This window comes from Spermophilus citellus (assembly GCF_964194105.1).
Source record: "Spermophilus citellus genome assembly, chromosome: 2".
NCBI classification, from domain to species: Eukaryota; Metazoa; Chordata; class Mammalia; order Rodentia; family Sciuridae; genus Spermophilus; species Spermophilus citellus.
In genome coordinates, this window is record NC_138183.1 from 9,981,103 (window position 1) to 10,004,193 (window position 23,091).

Here is a 23,091-nt window from a genome sequence, read left to right on the forward strand (position 1 = left end):
TCCTGCTGTTAAGTCCCTTATCTCACAACACACTTGGGGACAGGAGTGCATGAACCCCAACAGGTACAAGGAACCCTGGAGCGAGGACTTGGAGCCAAGGGTGTGCAGGTGTGTTCTGTCTGGACTGAGAGGCAAGGCCAGGAGGATGCCAGTCCTGGGGCCTTGGAGCCCTGGCCCAGGCCCCATTTCCTGCATGAGGAAGCGAGACACAAGCCCCAGGCCACTAAGTCCACCTGGAACCCAAAGTGGGCACAGAGCCCTCTCCACCCAGCAGCCCCAACCTGCCGCTGCCACCCTGTCGGCCTTGGGCCGGTCCCGACCCTGTGTGTCTGTTCACAGGCAGAACACTCATGTACAGAGAGCTTTTCCAGTTTCCAAACTTGCCAGGTCTCTTAAGGGAAGAATCTAGTTTGGGAGAAGAGAGCCTCTCAGCGAAATTAAAAATTAAAAAATAGCACACTAGCGGGACTGTAAATTAGTACAGCCACCGTGGAAAACAGCATGGAAAGTCCATCCTCAAAAAATTAAAACTAGAACTACCACATGATCCAACAGTCCCTCCACTGAGGGTGACCAAAGGAAATGGAGTCAGAGCGCAGAAGACACGTTCCCATTCCCACTATCACTGCAGCACTCTCCACGACAGCCAGGAGGTAGAGACGACCCAGGTGCCCATCAAGAAGGAAACGTGGTGTATCCAGACCGGGGAGCACCATCCGGGGAGCACCATCCAGCCACAACGAGAAGGAAAGCCCGCTATTCACGTTGACGTGCAGGGAGAGCAGACAAGAAACGTAGGTGCCCCTCATGTGTGGAGCCTAAGAGAGCTGACCTCAGAAGCTGGAGCTGAGTGGTGGTGACCAGCAGGCGTGGTGAGAGGGAGTGGCCACAGGGAGGGTGACCAGTGGACACTGAGTTACGTTAGGAACAAGAAGCTCTGGTGAGCTCTTGCCGCAGGGTGACGACAGGCAGCAGTTACGCCCTGAACATTTCAAAAAGCCAGAAGAAAGGATTTTGAAAGCTTTCCCCAAAGAGAAATGATAAAAGTGTGAGGAGAGATAAATACACTGAAACTATGTGAACATTATGCAAAACGCACACCTGTATCGAAACCCTGCTCCATCAGTATGGACAGTTTTTATGTTTCTGTGTATTCATTGTGGCTGAGGCCAGGAAAGGGCAGCACTGTGCCTGCTGAGCCCAAGGCCTCAGGACTATGGCTGCGGAACAGGGCTGAGCATAGATAGGACAGCCCCCTCCAAACTTCAGGACTATGGCCAGTGACATTACCAACAGCCCTGGTGGGGTGGCTGGGCAGGAACCAGATACTTACCGAGAGGTAAGTGTCCTCAGGCCACAGGAAGTAGAGGGGCCAAGGAGGCAGGACCTGGTGGAGGCTGTGACCTCAGTGCAACCTTAGCTTCCTGGGGCTTCTGGAACTAAGCTCCACAGCTGGGCGGCTTAGACCCTGGAAACGTAGCATCTCATGGTCCTGGAGGCCAGAGTCAGAGATTACCATGTCACGAGGGCTGTGTGGGAGAGTTCCCTGCCTCTTCCCTGACCTCAGGTGGTTTGCGGTGATCTATGGTACTGCCAGGCTTCCAGCAGCCCCGACTCTGCCTTCACCTCATATGGGGCTCTCCCCATTTGGGCCTCTGTCTAGAAGGACACCACTCACCAGTCATGTTGAATTAGTCCTCCTCACCCAGCGACCTCCTTTTTTGTAGATGAGGGGCTTTATAAATACCTGTCTCCAAATTAGATCACGTCCTTTTTTCCCTCTTTTCTTTATTTTAATTTTGAGATAGGATCCCACTAAATTGTAGAGCCTGGCCTCAAACTTGCCAACCTCAAGCCTCAGCCTCCTGAGTGGCTGGTATTACAGGCATGCACCATCACACCTGGCTCAGGTAAGGTCACATCCTGATATCTTGGGTTTAGGGTTCAAGGTGAGCCATAGTCCTGCCCTTAACAATGACTGAGAGGGGCTGGGGCTGTGGCTCAGCAGTAGAGCGCTTGCTTAGCACATGTGAGGCCCTGGGTTTCATCCTCAGCACCCCATAAAAATAAATAAAATAAATGTATTAAAAAAAAAACAACGGCTGAGAGTCCCGACTCACTGGCCCAACTCTGCTTCGCCCCAAACCTTCCCAGGATGGTCCCCTTGTTCAATCCACAGCAGGCTGGTCACAGTGGGCTCAGAAGCACGGGGCCAGGCTGATTCCTGGAGCCAGGTCTGGATGAAGCAGGTGGTCACCAGTGGGCGGCAAAGTGCCCTCCCATCTCCACCCAGCTGTGTCCTTGCTGGGCACCTGCTAGATAAGAAAAAACAACTCCCATTTTAGAGATGAGAAAAACAAGACCAGAGGAAGGAATTAACCTGGTCACAGTGCCACAGATGACAAGTGAAAGAGCTGGAACCCAAGGCCCAGCAGTCTGGTCTCACCCCTCACACTCACACAGAAACACACTATGGGGCCCAGTCTCTGGCTGGCAGGGCCTGCAGGCATGGAGCAGTGATCAGGCCCAGGGGAAGAGGTGGACCCAGGCACGGCTGGCAGCCAGCTGGGCCTCAGGACGCGCTGGGCCAGGGCTGTGGCAGCTCTGATGGGCAGGCTGTCCCCTCAAGCCCCAGTTCTGCAGTAGCTGTACGGAAGGGTGGAACCCAAAGCTCTACACCACTGGGAGGCCTCAGTGAGGTCCACCAGGATGGACGTGTGCCCCGTGAGGGCAGGGCTGCCTGTCTTACCCACTGCTGGGACGCCATGCCTGGGGGAGCCTGGCATGCTGGAGGCACTCAGTGAACACAACACTGACTTCTAGCTTCCAGATAAGAGGGTGATTGGCAAAATCTCATCTCTTCCAAGCTGAGGTCCCGAGACAACCAACCAGCTCACAAGGACAGCTGGGACCCAATGACACAGATGCTGGACACCACTCAAGCTGATGGCAAGGAATCTGTCTACTGTGATTTGAAGGTGCCTCCCAAAATGTGTTAGTGACTCAGTCCTCAGAGCCACAGTGTGGGGAGGTGGGGCCTAATAAGAGTGAGTGGGCCCAGGGCTCTGAGCAGGTTAATCCAATCCTGTGAGTGGGTGGAACACAGCCACTCAAGACCAGTAAGACATCGCCTGAAAATTCTTGCAACTTGCCTAAGGTAAAACGTGAGCCAGTGTGAGGCAGAGCACCCCTGGGTGCTGTGGACACAGGACTTCCTGCCCACATGCAGGCTCCTAAGTGTTCACATGGAAGATCACATCCCCAGCAGAGGCCCAAGAAAGCCTCCTGCAGTCCTGGGTCTCCAGTTCCCCTCTCTCCACTATGGATTAAAAGCTTTCAACAGCTGGGGACAGGGTGGGAGAAGCTCTCAAGGACAGATGAAGACACTTTGTGGGTGAAGGAATCAAGTAGGAAAACCCTCTTAACTTAGGAGAGGGGCAGAAATACATCTTGCACTCTGACCCTGGGGATCACTGACCAGTGCCTGCCTCACACTAAAGCTGAACCAGAACACTGGAGAATGCCACCAGACTTAGCAGCATTAACAAGTGACCGTGATCTAAGGCAGAGGTGGGGACAAGAACACAGAGAGGGCACTTTCTGAGGAGCAAATATAACAGGAAGACCTAAAGCTGAGGGGAGGGTAGATCTTGGGGAAGAGCTTCTTGCAAACCAGGCCCACCTGTAACACCTACCAAGGCCAGAGGAATATCAAGCAGCAATAAAAATGGGCAGAAGAGCTGGGCATGGTGGCACACTCCTGAAACCCAGCGATTCAGGAGGCCAAGACAGGAGGATTGTAAGTGTGAGGCTCACTAAGTTGTCAGCCTCGGCAATTTATTGAGACCCTGTCTCAAAATAAAAATAAAAAGGGCTGAGGATGTGACTCAGTGGTCAAATCCCCAGTTCCAAAAAAAAAAAAAAAAGCAAAGACTTTAAATCACTCCATCAAAAGATACACTTATGGCAAATTAGCACGTAAAAGATGCTTTGTTATCAAGTGAGGTAAAGCTAGAGGCTCAGGAAGCACCGAAAGTAAACAAAACAACAAAACCAAACCCAGCTCCATTGCTGGCTAGATCGACTTCACTCCCTGGAGGAGAGGCCTGGAGTTAGATGTGTGCCCATTTTCAGGTGGTCAGTCCTCTACACCAGGTCCAGCTTTCAACCCAAAATTATGAGACACACAAAGAAGCAAAGAAAGAAAAAAAAAAGTCCACCATGACAAAGCAATGAGCGGAACCAGACTTAGCGACGGCCCAGTGGTTGGGCCAGGAGGACCTGCGGCTGCTCCAACTGGGTTTTTCAACTTTTCTTTTTTTTTTTAAGTTTTTTTTTTTTGTTTTGTTTTGTTTTTTTAAGAGAGAGTGAGAGAGGAGAGAGAGAGAGAATTTTTAACATTTATTTTTTAGTTCTCGGCAGACACAACATCTTTGTATGTGGTGCTGAGGATCGAACCCGGGCCGCACGCATGCCAGGCCAGCGCGCTACCGCTTGAGCCACATCCCCAGCCCCGTTTTTCAACTTTTCAATGGTGTGAAAGTGGTACGCATTCAGTAGAATGCCAGACTTCAAAATTTGAATTTTGATCTTTTCCAGGGCTAGAGCTATGGATGCTGTCCTGTGGCGCTGGGCAGAGCCCACCTCCCAGTCAGCCACAAGCTCAGAGTGGAGACTCCACAGTGCACCGTGTTGCTGAAGCAGGATGCTTGGCAGATTAGGTATATTAAATACATTTTCAACTTATAGTGGTTTTAATTGGACAAAACTTTATTATAAGTTGAGGCACATTAAGGCCTTTTTTTTTTTTTTTTTGGTACTGGGAATTGAACCCAGAGGTACTTAACCACCAAGCCACATCCCAGCCCTATTTTATATTTTTATTTAAAGATAGGGTCTCACTGAGTTGCTTAGGGCCTTCCTAAATTGCTGAGGCTGGTGATCCTCCTACCTGAGCTGCTGGGATTATAAGTGTGCACTATCACACCCAGCCTAAATTAAGGAGTTTTCAATAGCTATGATTAATGTTAAAGGGCTTGAGGGGAAATGTGAACATGTATGAACAGTTGGGGGGTTTCACTGAAGAGATGGAAACTCTAAGAAAGAATATAATGAAATTGCAAGGAAAAAAAAAAACAGAGTAAAAGAAAATGACATTGGGCTGGAGGTGTGGCTCAGAGGGAGAGCACTCACCAAGCATGTACAAGGCCATGGGTTCAAACACCAGCATTGGGTGGGGGGGACTTAAAAAAAGAAAGAAAGAAAATTACTCTGTACTTAGACACAAGTCAATGGACATTGTCCAACTGAAATGCAAAGATAAAAAGCAATGGGGTAAAAACAGATGCAGAGCAGAGCATCCACAAGACTCATGAGACAATGTCAACCAGCCTAAAATATGTGTTATTGGAATCCCAGAAGAAGAGAACAGAAAGGAAGAAATATTTGAAATCAAAATGGCTACAAACTTTGCAAAATGAACAAAGGATGTCAAACAACCGATCTAAGATGTTCACAGACCTGAATGTAAAACATCAAACTACAAAACTTCTTTTTTTTTAAAGAGAGAGAAAGAGAGAGAGAGAGAGAGAGAGAGAGAGAGAGAGAGAGAGAAAATTTTTAATATTTATTTTTCAATTTTTGGAAGACATATCTTTATTTGTATGTGGTGTTGAGGATCGATCCCAGGCTGCACGCATGCCAGGCGAGCGCGCTACCGCTTGAGCCACAAACTACAAAACTTCTAAAAGAAAACAGGAGAAAATTTTTAAATCTTAGGTTTCTTTGACACAATACCAAACCCACAAAAGAAAAAAATTGATAATCTGACTTCATGAAAATTAAAATTGTTATTTGAAAAATACTATTAAGAACATTAAGACAAAAAAAAGAAAAAAGAAAAAGCAGATAAATTTTGGCACTCGCCGCACAGCCAGCTCACTGTTCCCTGCTGTGGAGTGAGCAGTGGAGTAGCAGCTTGAGGATCTGACTGGGCTGGAGCCCACATGGGCCTGAGGTGTGGTGGGCTTCCAGGGCTGCCAGGGAGCCAAGGAGCACCAATCTGTCGTCTGCAGTGGCCAGGCCCAGGCCAGCCAGCCTGATGCAGGCACCCAGTCCAGGCCCGGCAGCAGCTCCAGACACCCCCACCCTGACCCACCAGGCTTGCAGATTCACTGACTTCAACCCACTGCTTCTGGAGAAGAGGGGAGAAAATGAAAGGGCCCCTCTCACCTTGTGGGAGTTCTGTTTCTATGCACACATGAGAGAGAGAGAAGAGAGAATTTTTTAATATTTATTTTTCAGTTTTTGGTGGTCACAACATCTTTATTTTATTTTATGTGGTGCTGAGGATCAAACCCAGCACCACGCGCATGCCAGGCGAGCGCGAGACTACTTGAGCCACATCCCCAGTCCCACACCCTACTCTTACAGTCACTCATCCTGGTCTCTGGATTTCGTTCTTCCAATTCATGAGACAAGAACACAGAAGAAATGGATGGTGAGCTGCTGGGGTCATGGCCCGCCACTAAGAGCTGTGACATGTTTCTCGGCTGCAGAGACCTACAGGTTATGCAGACCTCACCTGCCACAGAAGCAGAGAATAGAGATTCATCTCAAAATTCGAGTTTCGACTTGACTCTCAAAATTAAAAACATGCGCATCACAGGAAATTATAAAGAAAGTAGAAAGATAACTTGGAGACAGATAAGAGGGAAGAAATCTTCTATCTGATAAGGAGTTAATAGACAGAATATATAAAGAATTCTTCTAACACAATAACAAAAACAAACAAACAAACCCAAACAACCTAATTAATACAATGGGCATGGCTGGGGTGTGACTCAGTGGCAGAGCACTTGCCCACATGCGTGGGCAAGGCCCTGGGTTCCATCCCATCATGGAAAAGAAAAAGGTTGGTAAACATATTATTGACAAACATAAAATAGTAAATAGTTGCAAATAATTGCTTTTGGGGATAAGAACTTAGGAGGGAGAGAAGGGCCAAGGGACCACTAGCTTCTTTCTATTAGTAACTTTTAGTACTATTTAATTTTTTAAAAAACTATGTATTTATACTACTTTGGGGTGAAATAAAAATGATTAAAATACACTCGAGGAAAGGGTGGGGTGCAACTGGTGGGTCTCAGAAGCCTTCCACCTCTGCCAGTCTGTGGTTCTACAACTGTAATGTGGGCCTGCGAGGGCCTTCAGATCTGGAAGATGTTATCAGCCCCAGATGCCTCATTACAATGAGGCCCAAGCATCTGAGAACCCCATTTGCAAGTTCAGCCAATTGTACTAGTCTTTGTCTAATATTTTCTTTAATCATTTAATTACATGGGTATGTTTCAGAAGGTCTCATGGGTTACATTGTGTTCCCCCAAAAGATGTATTGAAATCCTCACCCCTAATACCTGTAAATGTGTCCTGATTTGGAACTGAGCTAAAATGAAATCATTAGGGTGGGCCCTAATCCAGTTTGATTGATGTCCTTGTCAGAAGAGGAGAGAGACAGACAGGGTGAAGATGACCATGTGACAAGGAGGCAAAAACTGGAGAGACACAACCACAAGCCACAGAATCCCAAGGACTGAAGCCACCACCAGAAGCTAGAGGCACAGAGGGATTCTGTCCAGAGTGTTGGAGGGAACATGGTCCCACTGGCACCTTGATTTTGGACTTCTAGCCTCCAAATCTGTGAAAGAATAAATTTCTGCTGTTTTAAGCCACCCAGTTTGTGGAACTTTGTTATGGCCACCCTAGAAAACTAACGCAGCACAGAGCTGGATTGGGTGGGTTCTTTACCTTGCCAATTTGAAGAATGAAATCCCCGGACACAAATATTGGAAGGTGAGAACAAAACAGCAGGATTTATTAAAGTAATAGAAAGAAAGCAGAGCTCCCAAAGGGGGTTGCCAATGGGTGTCTGTTGTCTAGGGGTTAAAGTAAGAGTTAAGTAAGTTGGCCCCCACCCCAATCCTGGGCAAGGCACTCAGTGCCCACAAGTTCTTCACTCACTCTTTGGTCCAATCAGGTTATCTAACTGGTGCCTTTTTGGAGGGGTCTGGACACAAGGCAACAGATGTCTCACTATCAGTTTTTCTGCTTACACAGAAATTTACCTGATCATGATGAGGCCTGGCTTTTTTTGTCTGCAGTTTAAGGAGCCCAAGTTTCCATTCTATTTTAACTCTTTCTCCTTCCTCACTAATAAGAGAAGGCAACTGGAAACCAGCATCCCTTGCTGTAAGCCTAAGATAACTATGCAAGGACTGCTTGTTCCACCTGAGCACCACTTAGCTCCTCCCCTGCCTGCAGCCAAGCTGCCCTTCCACTCTGTATAGGTGGATTCTGCTTCCTGCTTCCAGGCAGGGCCTGAACTCAATACACCAGAGCTCTTTCTCCAAGCCACAGACCCTCTGTTGTGACAGCACCACCCTTCTGACTATTTCTGACTTGCTGCAGAGGCTTTTAAAATATTCTCCCTTGGATGGGAATGGGAAAGACAGTAGAATGAATCGGACATCACTTTCCTATGTTCCTATATGAATACACAACGTGTGTAACTCCATACCATGACAACCACAAGAATGGGAAGTTATACTCCATGTATGTACGATATGTCAAAATACAGCCCTACTGTCATGTATAACTAAAAAGAACCAAAAGAAAGAAAGAAAATATTCTCCCTGCCTCAAGGGAGGGCCCCTACTGGGTTGGGAGCTCCCTGTGTGATTGGGAGCCTTCTCTTCAAGTAGAAGAGGCAGGTAAGGGCCGGAGGTCTGCATATTCTATGGTCCAAACAACCTCACTCCAGGGAACTTTCTGGCCACAAGTGCAGGACTCATACATTCTACGCCAGATAGCTGAGGGACTCTTGTTCACAGGACCATTTCAGGGGAGACCTCACCCAATAGATGGAGGGACCTGACTCGTAGCAGATGAGCACAGGCTCTCCTTGAAAAGGCCTCTTCTCTCATTGTCTCTGTCCCCTCCCTCCCTTACCCCCAGGGTCTCCTGGCCCACAGCCTTTCTCTGTTAAACAAGTTCATCATTCTGGAAGGCAGGTTCATGGAGTGTGCTGGAGCTAGGAATGTTCTGGAAGGGGATCCAAATAAATAGGAAAATAGAGCATGAGTCAGGAGGCTTGAGCTTGAAGTGTGTGTGCATGTGTGTGTTGTGTGTGCACCTGTGAGTGACTGTGTGTGTGTGAGTGTGTACTGGACCAGAGCAAAGGGGCGCTCTAAATTCAACCAAGCCCACCCAGATGGCTCTCCACCCCCAAACTTTGTGCCAGGTTTTCATTGAAACACCATCCCACCCCCTTTCTCTCCCCAGTCACTACTGATCCCAATGATCCCAGTCTCCGCTCTGCCAATGGGAAGGGTTTTTCCAGCCTGGTGCTCACCAGCTTGTGACCAACTTCCAGGTAGAGTAAAGGATTAAATGGAAGGCGCAATAAGAAGTGAAACAATTAGAATTTCTGCCTCATTATCATGGTAATCTTATCAGTCGGATAATGAGGTATTAATGGAGATTTAATGTGCATCTCATAACAGAATCCCTTGGAGAAAACACACAGGGAAATTGCTGTAAATCCACTTAATGATGGAGAAGTCCCAAAACACCATATTCCAAAGGATGAAAAATGCAGGATGCAAATGAGAAAGAATCAAGGTCAATAACACCGCGGGGACGGGCCTAATGGCAGATTTGGAGATATATGTAATAAAAATTGCATGTTGCTTTTAAACCTCACCCTCTGTTGTTTTCAAATGTGCATTCCTAGTAATGAAACACAGAAGTTCAGCCAGAATGATTTGTATGTTTTAGAAACCGTAGGGGGGATGGAAACACGTCTGGAAACCCATCAGGCCCCCCATGGGGAGCCATGGGAAATGGGGTGTTTTACCATGAGTCCTCCAAGGGAAGGGGCGGAGGCAAAGGAAGAGCCCTTGGAGAGGGAAAGCAGCCCAGCCAAATTCAAGGTCATTTGGGAAATGCATGGGAGGGAGGCAATGCATTCACTTCCTCTCTTTCTGGTGCCACTGGCAGGTCAGCTCAGGAAGGTGGACAGAGATACGAGCCCACGATAAAGGTTCTGATAGAGAGAATGCCTACTATGAGCCAGACACTGTCAAAAGGCCAAATGTGAATCATCTCATTTAATCTCATCAGCAACACTGGGAAGCAGAAGCTATTAAGATTCCCATTTTTCAGATAAGAAACTGAAGCTCAAAGAGATTAAGCTACCTCAAATTGCACCTTGGCCTGAACTTCATCATTACATTAGGCTGAACGCTGTGAGATTTCCCATGTTTGACTGTTTGGGAGCCACACAAAAGGAAATTCAAGCTAATACCTATTTCCCAGCTTGGACCCCTTGTAGATATGGGAGCATCTAAGAGAAAAGGCAGAAAAGAGGGGCAGAAGCTGCATGCTGAGCAGAGGGCCACAGAATCCAAGGAGCTGCCAGGTCTGCAGCCTCAATGGGGGAAAAGGAAGAGGATCCGATGCTCTTGCCATGGGACTCAGTGGGACTCAGTCAGAGAGTACAGCGTAAGCAGAAAGGAAGCCCCAAAACACTCATCCAGTGATTTAAAAACACCATGTAAATCTAGAAATACTGAGCAAACATTGGCTGTTTGGATCTTGTCATTTATTGATGATCATAAATAACCTTGGGTCTCCCAGATGTTTCTCAAGATTGAAGGTAACATTAGCCTTATTTTTGGTTTATTTTAGGAAATGGGGAAGGAGAGTTCCGTGGGTGCCAAGAGTGAAAGTGACCAACTGTCCTGGTTCACCTGGGACTGTCAGGATTTAGTCCTAAATGATGCCACATCCAGGGAAAACTCTCAGTGCTGGGCAGATGGAGATGGCTGGTCACCCTGTCAAAGCACGGAGGTCTGGACTCCCAGGGTTGTAGTCAGAAGGTGATGCAAGGCCATGTGCATCCAGTGCTGGGCAAGGGACAGTAGATAAGCTTGCTGTGGCCATGGGTTGTCTGGATGAGCCTGGGTCCTCTGACTTAGTGACAGCCTGTGAGTGTACAAAGACAGAGGAGGAGGCCAAAGAATGAACTTCACCACACAGTGACTGACTGGGCTCTGGAACAGCCAGGGGACACCCAACATCTCCCTTACTCCTCTCAGGAATCCTGCAGCAAGGGCATTGCCCACTTGACAGATAAGGGAGCTGAAGTGAGGGCTGCTGCTGGGCCTTGCCCCAAAAACACAGCATCCCATGGGCAGCTGAGGGGCAGAAGAAGGATGACAGGACCCTGCTTGAGGACAGGTGTGGCTCCCTGAGAAGGGGTCAGCCTGATCCAGAGAAAGGCAGGAATCGGGCAGTGTTGCTGGGGCCTTGCAGCTGTGTTCCGTTTAATCACAGACTACAAATTGAATGAAGTTAAGACAGTGTTGCCTCTTTGAATTTCCCCCAGGCCCTGTTGAATGAATAAATAGGCATGATTTGTAATTAGCTTATCCATTGTGCGAATGCTTCGAGAGCACCTGAAGTGAGTTAAGCCAGCCCCCTGCAATCTTGTCAACAATATTAAATCTCTGCAAAACTTCCTTCCTGGTCCACAGTGCATGTGACCGAATGATCACATATTGCTCTGCAGTGGACATATTGAGAAAAATTGGGATTTTTCAGTCTGGAAAGATGAAGACACAGTGTCCTCATCAGTCCTGCCTCCCAGTGAGGGATTTGGATGCTGTACACATGGTTGTTTTCATAGTGGATGCTAAATAAGCCACAAGACAATCCCACATCGTCTCCCTCAACCAGCCATTAAAATCCCTTAACCACAGGAGGAAAGGTGTCTGGTCATTAACACCACCTCACTGAGGGCTGAGCTGGGCCAGGGGTCTTCACCCATCTGGGCTGCCTTTCTCTTGTGCAAGCTGTTGTCTGTTGCAGTGGCTGCCTGACCCCCGAGGCCGCTGTTTGAGTCCGCTAATTCTTGCCAGGCTAATGGGTGTCCTGAATCATTTATCCTGTAATTGGGGGTATTGATCAGTTTTGCCTAGTTTCTGTGATAACCATGTGACTGCTGCTGCTGAAATTCCAAATCCTCATATTTCCCTGCTTGGGGCTGGTGGGAGGACCCCTCAGCTCAGGTAGCCATCTCAATTGCAACCACATTTTCCAGCAAAGGGGTTTCCATTCATCTTCATCATGGGTTCAATCTGTGCACAGGGAGGAGGCAGCCGCCCAGTGGGACTGCTCTACTCCGTCACCTGGAGGCTTTCTCTCATCTGTCCCTCCACCTTCACAGCCATATTGATATTCTACCTACCTTGCTGCTTTCTGCAGGGTCTGCAAGGGATCCCCAGCTACTGTCTGGGCCCTGCAGGGGGGAATTCAGATGCCAGCCAGCTGCAACAGAGGAGGAGGTGAAGGTCACCCACCCCTTCTCTTTCTGAATATGGTAGATCGGTCTGTCCTTGCTGTGGCCTTGATACTGGGATTGCACCTGTACTGGATTTGGCAAAGTGGATCTTCCCTCCTTGGGAGACTAAAATCCAATCTGATTTGCTGATGTCCTCCAAGTGCCACACTCTATGCTGGGTGTTCAGCCCTGACCTTGAGGACTCACATGCACAAGAAGTGCACACCAGGATTGGGATAATAGGAACTGTCATGGGCAGCATCCTCTACAGTTTGAAGAGCCCCTTCCCCTCCCCAGATCCCATGATCCCACACAGTCCTGTGAGGCTGGCTTTGTAGAAGGCAGACAAGATCTCATCATAGCTACAAAATACAGTCTTGGGAATACTTAAGATCTGGATTCAGATCCTAGCTCTGCCATTTATTTATTTATTTCAGTAAGGTTTTGAATAAGCCACTTCACCCTTTCTGAGTCTCAGCTTCCTTTTCAGTAAAATGGGTCTTATAATGCTGACCTTGCTGGAAGGCATTGTGTGTAATCACTCACACTGCACCTGGCACATGAAAATAATGGTCTTGCAGTTCCAGGTGTGACTGTGACTAACAACACAGGCACCTCCAGCAGCGCCTCCTTGCAGAAAGGGACAGGTGGATTCCTGTGATTCTCACCACTGTGTCCAGAGAGGTCTTTTAGAGAGGTCAGAGCTGTACTCAAGGCACTGGCTATGCAGCAGAGCTTTCGCAACACCTGTGAAGTTGGAATAATAACCTTGTCATTCAGTTGCTACAGAAAAGCTTAATGTGATGGAAATAATGACTATTTGCCAGAACTCAGGCTGGGCTACAAGGGATCCTGGTGTATTAGTGGAACCTGGTGTATTAGTGTGTTTAAAGCAGGGAACCTGGGCCAGTTCTGAGGTCGGTCTAGAGCTGTCCTAGTGAAGGGCTGGGCTGATTCCATGCCCCAGAGCGCCCCCTCCCTCTGGGCATCCTTACTGCTCTTCCAGAGGCTGGAGGAGCCCTTTGCTAAGCTGCCTTTTGTACCTATACTTGGCCACAAGATGTCACTCAAGGAACAGCAAAGCAGGGCCCTGGGAGGAAGCTGGCCAACCCAGAAACCAATCCAGGGAACAGTAGATTCTAGAAGAGCACCTGTGCAAGGCAGGTGGCACGCTGAAATGAGGTTAAATCTGAGGATTTCCAAAAGAACAGCACATAGGTTTATAGATGCCACCGCAAATAATAAAAAGGATGAGAATGATTACTTCCCCAAATAGGAGGAACCTGCCCTCAGACAAGGGGGTGCAAACTGCAAAGGGACAAGCACACTTGGGTGGGATCAGGGAGTCAGCCCAGCAGGATGCGGTATCCTCCTGGCTGCAAGTAGACAGGAGAGGCGACAGGGTGTGGCATGTCATCTGCCCCATGCGTTGGTCTCAGCCTTCCTCCTCCGGGTTGTTCGCTCCCACGTGGTCCAGCAGCACCCACATGTGGCAGCCCACCAGGCGCCTGGATCCCAAAGGGGAGGAGGGCAGGAAGGTCGCCCACCCCGCGACCCGCTGGGGTCCGCGGCAGGAGCCGGCCACTCCCCCATGTGCCCCGGAATTCCCAGACCCGCCCGGCGGCGGCCGAGGTGCCCATGGACCTCCAGGGTTCGGGGCGCGGTGGAGCCTTCTCGCGGGCCAAGACTTGGTGCTCGGTGGTGCCTCCACCACACCAGCACGGCGAGGGCAGGGGCTGTGCGCTTGGTGAACTTCCGAGCCCCGGCCCGGGGAGGTACAGGAGGGAAAGTCCCTCACTTGGCAGGGGCCGAATTAGGAAGGAAGGGAAGAATACTGGCACTGAGGAGTTCCTCCAGCTACCCATCACCCCCATCAGCAAACATTTGGGGCACCTGCCATTTGGAGACAGGAGAGCTCATGTTCCAGGGGTATCACTGTCGTGTAGAGGGATAGGTTCAGGGGCAGAGGGGGTCATGCCCCAATGGGGAGGGTAGGAAGGGGGTCATCTGAGGAATGTCCTCCAGGAAGGGCCACTTGGGGCAGAGTAGGGGTGGTCATATCAGACATGAGCAAAAGCCTAGCTGCACTTTGGTTAAAGGTGACAGTTTTGAGGGGCTTGGATGGAATTGGAGGGAGTGTACTGTAAAGGTAGGCTGGAACCCAAACAGAAAAGATTTCAGGCAGAAGAGAAATCTGATCAGACTTCATTTCTCAGGGCACCTAGGAGGGGCAGCCAAGAAGAGAGGCTAAAACAGGGCAAGCCAGAGCTGAGGAGGGATGAGTAGGGAACTTCCGGATTAAAGTTTCAAAACCAGGACAGGCATTTCATGATTCCTATTCATGGCCACGGATCATAATGGAACTTAAGCTCTCAGCTGAATCTTTCAATTAAAAATAGATTCTCTGAGTGATGTCTCTGTGCACGGGTGCTGGTGTTCCTGGGCCACCAGAGGAGAGCCAGTGCTGGCTGCCTTCAACCAGGGTGTTGTTGGCCTTTGTCTGAAGGGTGTCTTTCCAGGATTTCCCAGCCTGAGCTGTCTGTATGCTAGGTTGGAAAGACTCTTGGCACCTAAAATTTGTGTTCATTGGAAAGACTCAAGTTCCCGTGGAGTCAGCTCAGTGGAGCACATTTCCTATCTAGGAGTCCAAGCACCCCTTATTCCTGGCAATCTCTGGTAACTTCTTGCCAGTTACGTGCCCTCAGTTAAGTGCCAGCACAGAAGTAATAGTTCAAGATTTGATACACGTGACAAAACTAGAGACTGCATGGGACCCATGAGGCCACAGAGCCAAAATCAATAAACACTCTTCCCAGAGGCTGTCACTTGCTTTAGGTCTGGTTCTTGGCAGAGATCAGATGAGACTCACCCTCCAGTTCCTGAGCTTGGCACATGCATGTCCACTTGAAACCCTTGGCTTTTTAGTTAATGAAAAGACAGTCCTCATCCAGGGAGGGGCAAGACCTCTTTAGGTTTGTTGGTGTGGTCCTATCTTGCTGTAGAGGTTTGTTGGGCATTGCTGGCTGCACTGTGCCAGTCGGATGGCCCTCACCCCCTCCCTCCCACCCTTTCCTGCACAATTGCCTCCTCTGGCCCGGTTGACTCGAAGCTCCCACCCATCCAAGCAGCAGAGGTGGCCTCACCTATCACCATCACAGCCACAAGAGAAGGAAAACAGGGTCACCAGAGGTTAAGATGTAAGGTGGGCCAGAGGAAAGCAAATAAATCCAGGAGTGGGAGTGCCCATACTGACTGGGGAGCTGGCGGCTATGACCTGTTTCCAGTAGGGCAGGCTGGCTGCACTGGGGGGAGGCTAGGGACTGCGCTACTGGTGCTGCTGTTAAACAGGGGACATAGGTTTCAAATGGACACAAGATACAATTGAAACAGACATTTTAAAAGCATACAGTGGAAAACGAGACAAAAAGATGAAACAAATTTGTGTATATCATTGACTACAATCCTCCTGGGATGTGTAGTGACTTGAGGTTAAGGAGACAGCATTACATAACTCAGGCATTGTGAATGAAGAAAACATGTGGACTTAAGCATGTGAAGAGACATGGTTAGAGGGTTACTGGACTTGCAGCAGGCAAGAGTCCTCGTCCCTTGGAAGGGTCAACTCCCATTCATATGAATGTCCCTGGTGGGATGTGGAGCCAGGTGTTTGTGTGGATTCTGTAATGAATCCCAAATTTTCCTGAGTCGGCTGGGGGCCCTTACCAGAAATGTAGATTCCTGGGACTTCCCCAGAAATTGATATATAGTATGGGACCACAGGCATGCAGCCCTATGAATAATAGTCCCAGGTGGCCATACAGGTGGGAAGACAGTGGCCCTTACTTTATGAATGCTGGCTTTCCTGGGATTCTCACTCATTTGAGTGTAAGAGTCACCTGGAGGACTTGTTTAAAGATTCCTGGTGCCACTCCTTATGGATTCCAATATAAGCCAACAAGCACACCAGGAAAGTCTTAACAGGAAGTCTAAGAGACAACGGTAGAGTTCCCTAGTGTGCTGGAAGAAAATGGACTAATTCCTGGGTCCTACCCCAAAATATTATAATTCATTTAGTCAGGGAAGGTCAGGTCAGCAGCAGTGTCTGTCAACAGCCCTGGTTACAAAAGTTTTTTATCAAAACTACCAATTATGGGGGTAAGGAAAGCAGATGAGAAAATATCTATTTTAAAAAATAATATTGGGTACTCTTCGAGAGAGTATAAGATTTCATGCAGTTAGCCAGCAATATGCTGATTTCTGTACAGTTAACAGAAATAAAATTACCATGGCTTCATTTTCATTGTCTACAGCAGATCCAGAGACTTGGAATTGAGCTTTTTCTATTTTAGCACAAAATGTGGAAGATATTTTCTGGGCCCTCACAACCAGAGATTTTCCAGCCAATATGGTTTTTTGGTCAATGTTTTCTGAAGTATGAGGACTGCATTTCACTACCCTACGCAGATAGAAAGGACTCTACCGAGGCATAAGCTCTTCATGTAATTCTTTAGGCAGGGGTCACATTTATAGCTGCGGACCTAGTTTGGCTTTCCATGGTCATCTTCAGGGCGGAGCAGCACCTCAGGCAGGCAGGAGGAGCTGGCTCAGTGTCTTTTGGAGAAAAGTTACAGCGCCACTTATCTAGAGAGAGGGTTGAGTGGACAAACCTAACAAGACATAGGCAGCTCCAAGTTGGGAAGAAAAGTTGAATTCTACTTTCAACTTCAGACAAGTCCTCCCACCTACTTTAATACTGAATCAAATGAAAGAAAACCAACCCCAAAGCCAGCTTTCAAATGCTTCCTTCTAAATGAAGTGCAGTCCACATGGAGAAAACACCTGCCCACCAGTGAGGAGCCTCAGAGGAGCCGGCCTGTGTAAGCTGGGACTCCTGTCTAGTAGTAGCCACCCTCTGCTGAAAGGGTTGTACAGGCTTCTGTACATATTGTACAGCACTTCCATATTTAGAACTAAGGCTGAGGAATAGCTACAAATGTCAGACAGAAGTGTGCAGAAACAGCGGCTGTTCACCATCTCTCAGCGCTGCTGGGTCACTTGGATTCCTTCCCGTCCCATGTGGACAAGTATCCTCGGATGTTCAGATGAAAAGGACAGTGTGAATCCATGGAGAACATCAATCATATTCGAAAAGCCAAATAAAGTTTCAGAAATGCTTCTGAATACAAAATAGATGATGGAAACATGAAGGCCAGTGAATGAAACTGCTCTCCCTTTTAATCAGTTTTACAGATTGACGCCATACAGCAGTAATCACATTGGGAGACAGGATGGGCTTCCTGTTCATATACAAGATTGTGCAAGCTCATGGACTGAGGCTTCAAGGTGTTACCAGTTTCGAGACAGGAGGCAGTACAAAGCTTTTTAGTACAGGGGAAGCACAGGAGGAGACGGTAGACAAGACGATTACCTTGGCAGAGGCGAGTTAAGGTGAGAGGCCAGTGCTGCTGGGCCTTCCTCTATCCTGAGCTCTGGCGGTGGCTCGTGCTGCTCCACAGGACTCTGCAGCTCAACCACAGCTCTCCTGCTGCAGCAGATCTACCTTCATGTCTCCAAGTGTTCTCATGAGTAATAGAGCTATTCTTGGTCATCCTGCTTCTTGGTAACCTACATTCTAACATACATTAAGTCATTAAGTAATTACTAATCTTGCAAATCTTTCAAGAATTTTGGCATTCAGAACATCTCAAATACCCCATTACTGTTAATCCACTTACTAAAACTGTTTTTGAGTTTCAAGAAGACGGTTTCTGACCCCCCCCCCATTGTAACAATTACATATAGACTCAACTAAAGGGAGGGAAAACAGATTTTTCTTCAAAGGAACAAATCAGGGATGGAAAGGCAGAAGGCCACCCAGGCTACACCGCTGAGGACGCTAACTGCACTACATTTCTATCACGTCTATGCAGTCCACTAACGCTATTCACCAGCCTTTGAACAAGCATGTTCCTGCCTTCCCTCTTCACACCCACTGTCAGCAGAGAAGACATTTTCAAGACTCATACATTTAAAACACCTAGCTGACCTTTACTTGGCCCAAACTGGAATTCTTACAGCAAGCAATAGGAAGATGGTGCCTAGGTTTGGCAACTCTCAGGTACCAGTTCATATGGCAAGAACACAGCTCCATACTGTTTCGGCTGGATTTTTGTTATCCTGCTTATGCACCTTAGGAACATGTATTTGTAAAGTCCACTTTAAACACAGGCTTCCAGGATATAACAGAAAAAGAAAACCATGCATCATAGCTATTTTCAATCTCCCAGAAAGCCTAATTTTCTTACCTATCTGTATAAAAGACTTTCCTAAGCAGGTTTTTATAAAGGAAAAAAAAAGCAATTATTATGGCTGAGGTTTTACCTAAAGTGAAGAGAAACAACAAACTATTCACTAGGTTTTTTCCTAAAAAAAAAAAAAAAAAAAAAAAAACTTTATAAGAAAAGACTGTGTTCAATCTGTATTTCTCTTACTTCCAGAAACAAAATATTAATACAAAAATGGTTTTTCTTTTAAGAAAATTCCACAAGACTGCAGTGAGCTGAGCTATTGTCTCTCCATAGAATATGCATTAACTCTGTAAGTTCTGTATAATAACTGGTGGCTCCTGAATGTTCCCAATGGTGATTTTGTACCTTTGCACTAATCCTTCATGTAAAACAAGTATTAGAAGGTAGTAAAAAAGCCTTGAAGAACAACTGTTCCTCTTTCCTCCCCAAATGTAAGAGTCATTTTTCTGTCTCACATACTATCATTGCCATACAGAGAATGACTAATTCAGAAATCAACACTTTAAGAAATACTATCATGAACCCAGAGAGGTGATGGTTAATGATGAAGTCCCCCTGCTCCTGAAAGGGACTTTAGGGGGAGCTGTCCCTGGAACAGCTGTCCTATGCTTCTTGGTCAGCTTCTGAATCAACGGTTCTACGTCAATACTGCTTGAGCACTGCAGAACCCCAATTCTTGCCTGCAATGTAGCCCAACACCCCAAATCCACCACCTCTCTTCCACAGAAAAGAACCCTGGTGCAATGTCCACATCTTCATATTTATTTCCACAGTGATAAAACATGGAATATATTTAGCTACCATAGTAGAGGAAAAAAAATCTTTCATTGATTTATGATTTAAGTCCCATAACAATGAATCCAACTCTTCTAAGTCTTCAGTTGACTAACATTTACTCAATCAAATGCTGAAGTAAACGGACCCCCATCTAGGTCTCAGAAGTCATGTCATACAGTTTGTCTTATAATGTACTTATGATGGGTTGTGACTTCTAATACTCAAGCAGGGTTGTTAGTGAGCGACAGCCCATGAAGCACATGGCTTTCTACATGGATTTTTTTTCTTTTGCAGTGATGGAGATTGGAACAAAGGCCTTATGCATGTTAGGCAAGTGCTATACCTCTGAGCCATAACCCCAGCCCTCAAATTCACTTGTTTTTTGTGTGTGGTGCTGTGACTTGAACCCTGGGCTTTGAGCATGCCGGGCAAGCATTCTACCACTGAGTGACTTCCCAGCCCTGTACATGGATTTCTTGACCTAACATTCAAAAGGACATTTTGTAGTACTAATTTAATTTTGATCTTTCCCTAAAAGACAGAAACCACATCCCACACTCCTATGTATAACTTATTATTTGGGTGTTTTAAAATAAATGAGCAAGAAGTGGAGGCATGAAAAAAAAATCCAGCTTCTTTTGGCATTAGGAGACACAGAGATCTCAAGAAGAGAGCAGACAGCTTCTGTATCCACCTGCTCATGGCTAGTTGTCACAGTTCCCTTAAAAACAAATGCCTAAAATTGCTGCCAGCAATGAGGGGCTCAATGGGATTGTGTTTGTTAGAAGATAAACATGTTTAGGAAACATACAAAGCAGAACAAGTTGATGATGGCCTATGTACAAGATTTGTGCTTGAAGCTTTGGTGTACCTCCTGGGCCAGTTGCTCAGACACCAAAGCCCATTCCTGATTAATTATCAATACACAATTCAAACCAAACTACTGAAACACATTACTTTTTTTCAGAATAGAGAAATAAAGGCACAGAAACCTGTCAAAATAGTTTTTTTTCCATAAGAATAGTATGGTTGGTTAAAATAGTTTATCACTAGTAAAACCTGTATCACTAGAGCAGACAATACAAATTAGTTTTAAAAAAAATGACATTCACTGAATTCCTGGTCTGTGCATTCAATGTGAATAATCATCAAAAATATATTACAATTAAAGGTTTATAAGGAGCTCTGTCTGGGGTTTCTATAGCATACTTAGTATTTTAGATGAGAAGTACCACACTGATATCTTGGCTGTCTACTGTTCCTTTTTATGTCACCTAGAGAGTCTGTCTCTTAGGAGTGCAGGTTCACGTGCTTCCACAGAATGCTGTGCCTACATGACCTCCTCAGGGACTTCCAGACTCCTCATCAGACTCCACATCTAAGAGTTCAATGACCTGTATGACACTTTAATAAATATTTCTGTTTTTTGCTTTTAAGCTCAGCTTAAATTTTGTCAAGGAAACCATTTCACAAGAGGGTTTTTCACAACCTACTATCAGCAATATTCCTTGTTTATTAGAATCTGAAGATGTCCATATTACATCAAATATAAATATATATTATATTTACATTTCCTTCTTAGCTTTTCAACTTAGGTGAGTGTATTTATAGATAATGCCACAAATGCACCACTATTATAACCCTCAGTGCAGCTGGTATCTTTCTTCTATTAGATGCATATAAGACAGCATCTTAAAAGAGGTGTACTGTTCTTTTTAAAATAATAGGAAAGAATGGGGTATCCATGAATGGACGTCTAGGAATTCCTTAAGAGATTCTGTTCTGTTTTTCAATATTTCAAAATACCTGAAAAAATGTGGTCCCTTTTTGCAGTACTATTCTCTACTTGGGGACAAGAAAATTAAATATGCAACTTAGAAAGGAAAAGAGCCCAAAGAAAAGAGAACCTGCTTGTTAGCTCATTAATCTGTTTTAGTAAAGATCTGTTTTAAAATGTCTGAATGCTGTACAATATTATACAAAAACAATCTTCAGCCTTCAAAGCAGCTGCTGCATTTTCTTAGAGATCTGTTTGCCTGACTAACAGTCTGCTGCCATGGTGGGTCTTTGTCTTGGTCACTTTCGGTCATCAATGGTTTTAATGAATTCTACTGCTGCTGTGAACTGCATCCACCAATAGGACTCTTCTCCAGACAGACAGCTGGCATAGAAGCTGCTGATGTACTGCACAGTGGACAGCAGGCAAGGTGGGTTTGCCTAGAGAAGTGAAAAATGAACAAGTCAATTACTCAGATGCTAAGCTCTGCCCAAGTCATCTTAGCATGTGTTCTTTAAATGTTTTTTTTTTTTTTTTTTTTTTTGTGTGTGTGTGTGTGTGTGAGAGAGAGAGAGAAAGAAATACCAGTCCTTTTGAAAATAAACCCTAAATTGCTTTTTGGAAGTAATCTATAAACAATATACTGGAAAGGCAGTTGGGTTCTAATCCTAGCTGAACTACCCAGAGCCTTCCATCCTGGCAAATCACCTAATCTTGGTAGCCCTTCAGGTGGCTGAACTAATCTCCATAATCTTCTTCAACAGTCCAGGATTCCAGAAAGTTAGATAAGAAAATAAATGCTGTAGGCTAACTGATAATATCTGGTTAGGAAGTCCAGGTAGAATCAGCTGAGAGTAAAAAAATAAATAAATAAAAAAGGTAATGTGCCCCCTATAGCCAAGAGGGGACACAGAACATCTTCTGTTTGTTCACTTTCTTTCACATGGACAGAAAGGACATATGCTATTAAATAGTTAATAAGACGATAAGCTGACCCCCTTCCTTAAAATCTGTTCAAAATGGCTCTGCAGAAGGACTAGCCAGATCACACTCAGAATAGGGAACAGCAAAGGCCAGGAGAAGTTGCACCTGCCTGTGTGTGGGGTTTCTGACTCTGAGCCAAAAGTTTCAGTTGCAGAAATATCACCAATACTAAAGATTAGGAAGACAAATGTCAGACATATTTTAGATATCAGCGGCTGTGGTGTGCTAATATTCAGTGATGTCACCTGGGGCTGTGTGCACCCAAACTGCATGGTCATACCCAAAATGTTCAAAATAAAATGTTTAAGTGAACTGTAATTTTAGAGTTCAAAGAAAGACAAAGGAATATAGCTCAGATGGTAGAGTGCTTTCCTCACATGCACAAAGCTCTGGGTTCAATTCCTAGCACCATTAAAAAAAAAAAAAAGACAGACAAAAGATGTCAATACTTTTTAAAATAACGAAGTATAATTATAAAATAAGAGGCTCAAAGAAGAGAGAAGTGATTGGTAAATCTGGTGGTCTATTTAACAACCATTATAAAGAATTCCATGTGAAAGAAGATTACAAAAGTACAATAAAAAGAACCTGTTTTCATTCACTCAAGGATGACACATTAAGCCCCAATTAAGATCTATAGGCACTGGGCTGGGTTTGTGGCTCAGTGGTAAAGTGGTCGACTAGCATGTGTGAGGCACTAAGTTCGATCCTCAGTGCCACATAAAAAAATAAATAAGTGGGCTGGGGATGTGGCTCAAGCGGTAGCGCGCTCGCCTGGCATGCGTATGGCCAGGGTTCGATCCTCAGCACCACATGCAAAACAAAGATGCTGTGTCCGCCGAGAA

The 23,091-nt window shown here is 46.2% G+C and overlaps 1 protein-coding gene and 1 long non-coding RNA gene across 6 annotated transcripts in view; both read right to left on the reverse strand.

Annotated features, from left to right (window-relative positions):
* Positions 1–10,845: 10,845 nt before the first annotated feature.
* LOC308641974 lies at positions 10,846–13,217 on the reverse strand. The gene is made up of 3 exons (XR_014020476.1): positions 13,069–13,217; positions 12,308–12,387; positions 10,846–11,043 (listed from the first exon to the last, which is right to left on the reverse strand). It is a non-coding gene; the product is annotated as an uncharacterized lncRNA (long non-coding RNA).
* A 4,790-nt stretch (positions 13,218–18,007) lies between these two features.
* The window catches only part of GAPVD1 (GTPase activating protein and VPS9 domains 1), a 93,144-nt gene continuing 88,060 nt past the window's right edge, over positions 18,008–23,091 (reverse strand). For all 5 annotated transcript variants that reach the window (XM_081281925.1, XM_081281923.1, XM_081281921.1 and 2 more), the window contains one exon: positions 18,008–21,702. In XM_081281925.1, the coding sequence (XP_081138051.1) occupies positions 21,562–21,702 (141 nt within the window). In that variant the 3' untranslated portion in view covers positions 18,008–21,561. The remainder of the gene's footprint in view (positions 21,703–23,091) is intronic.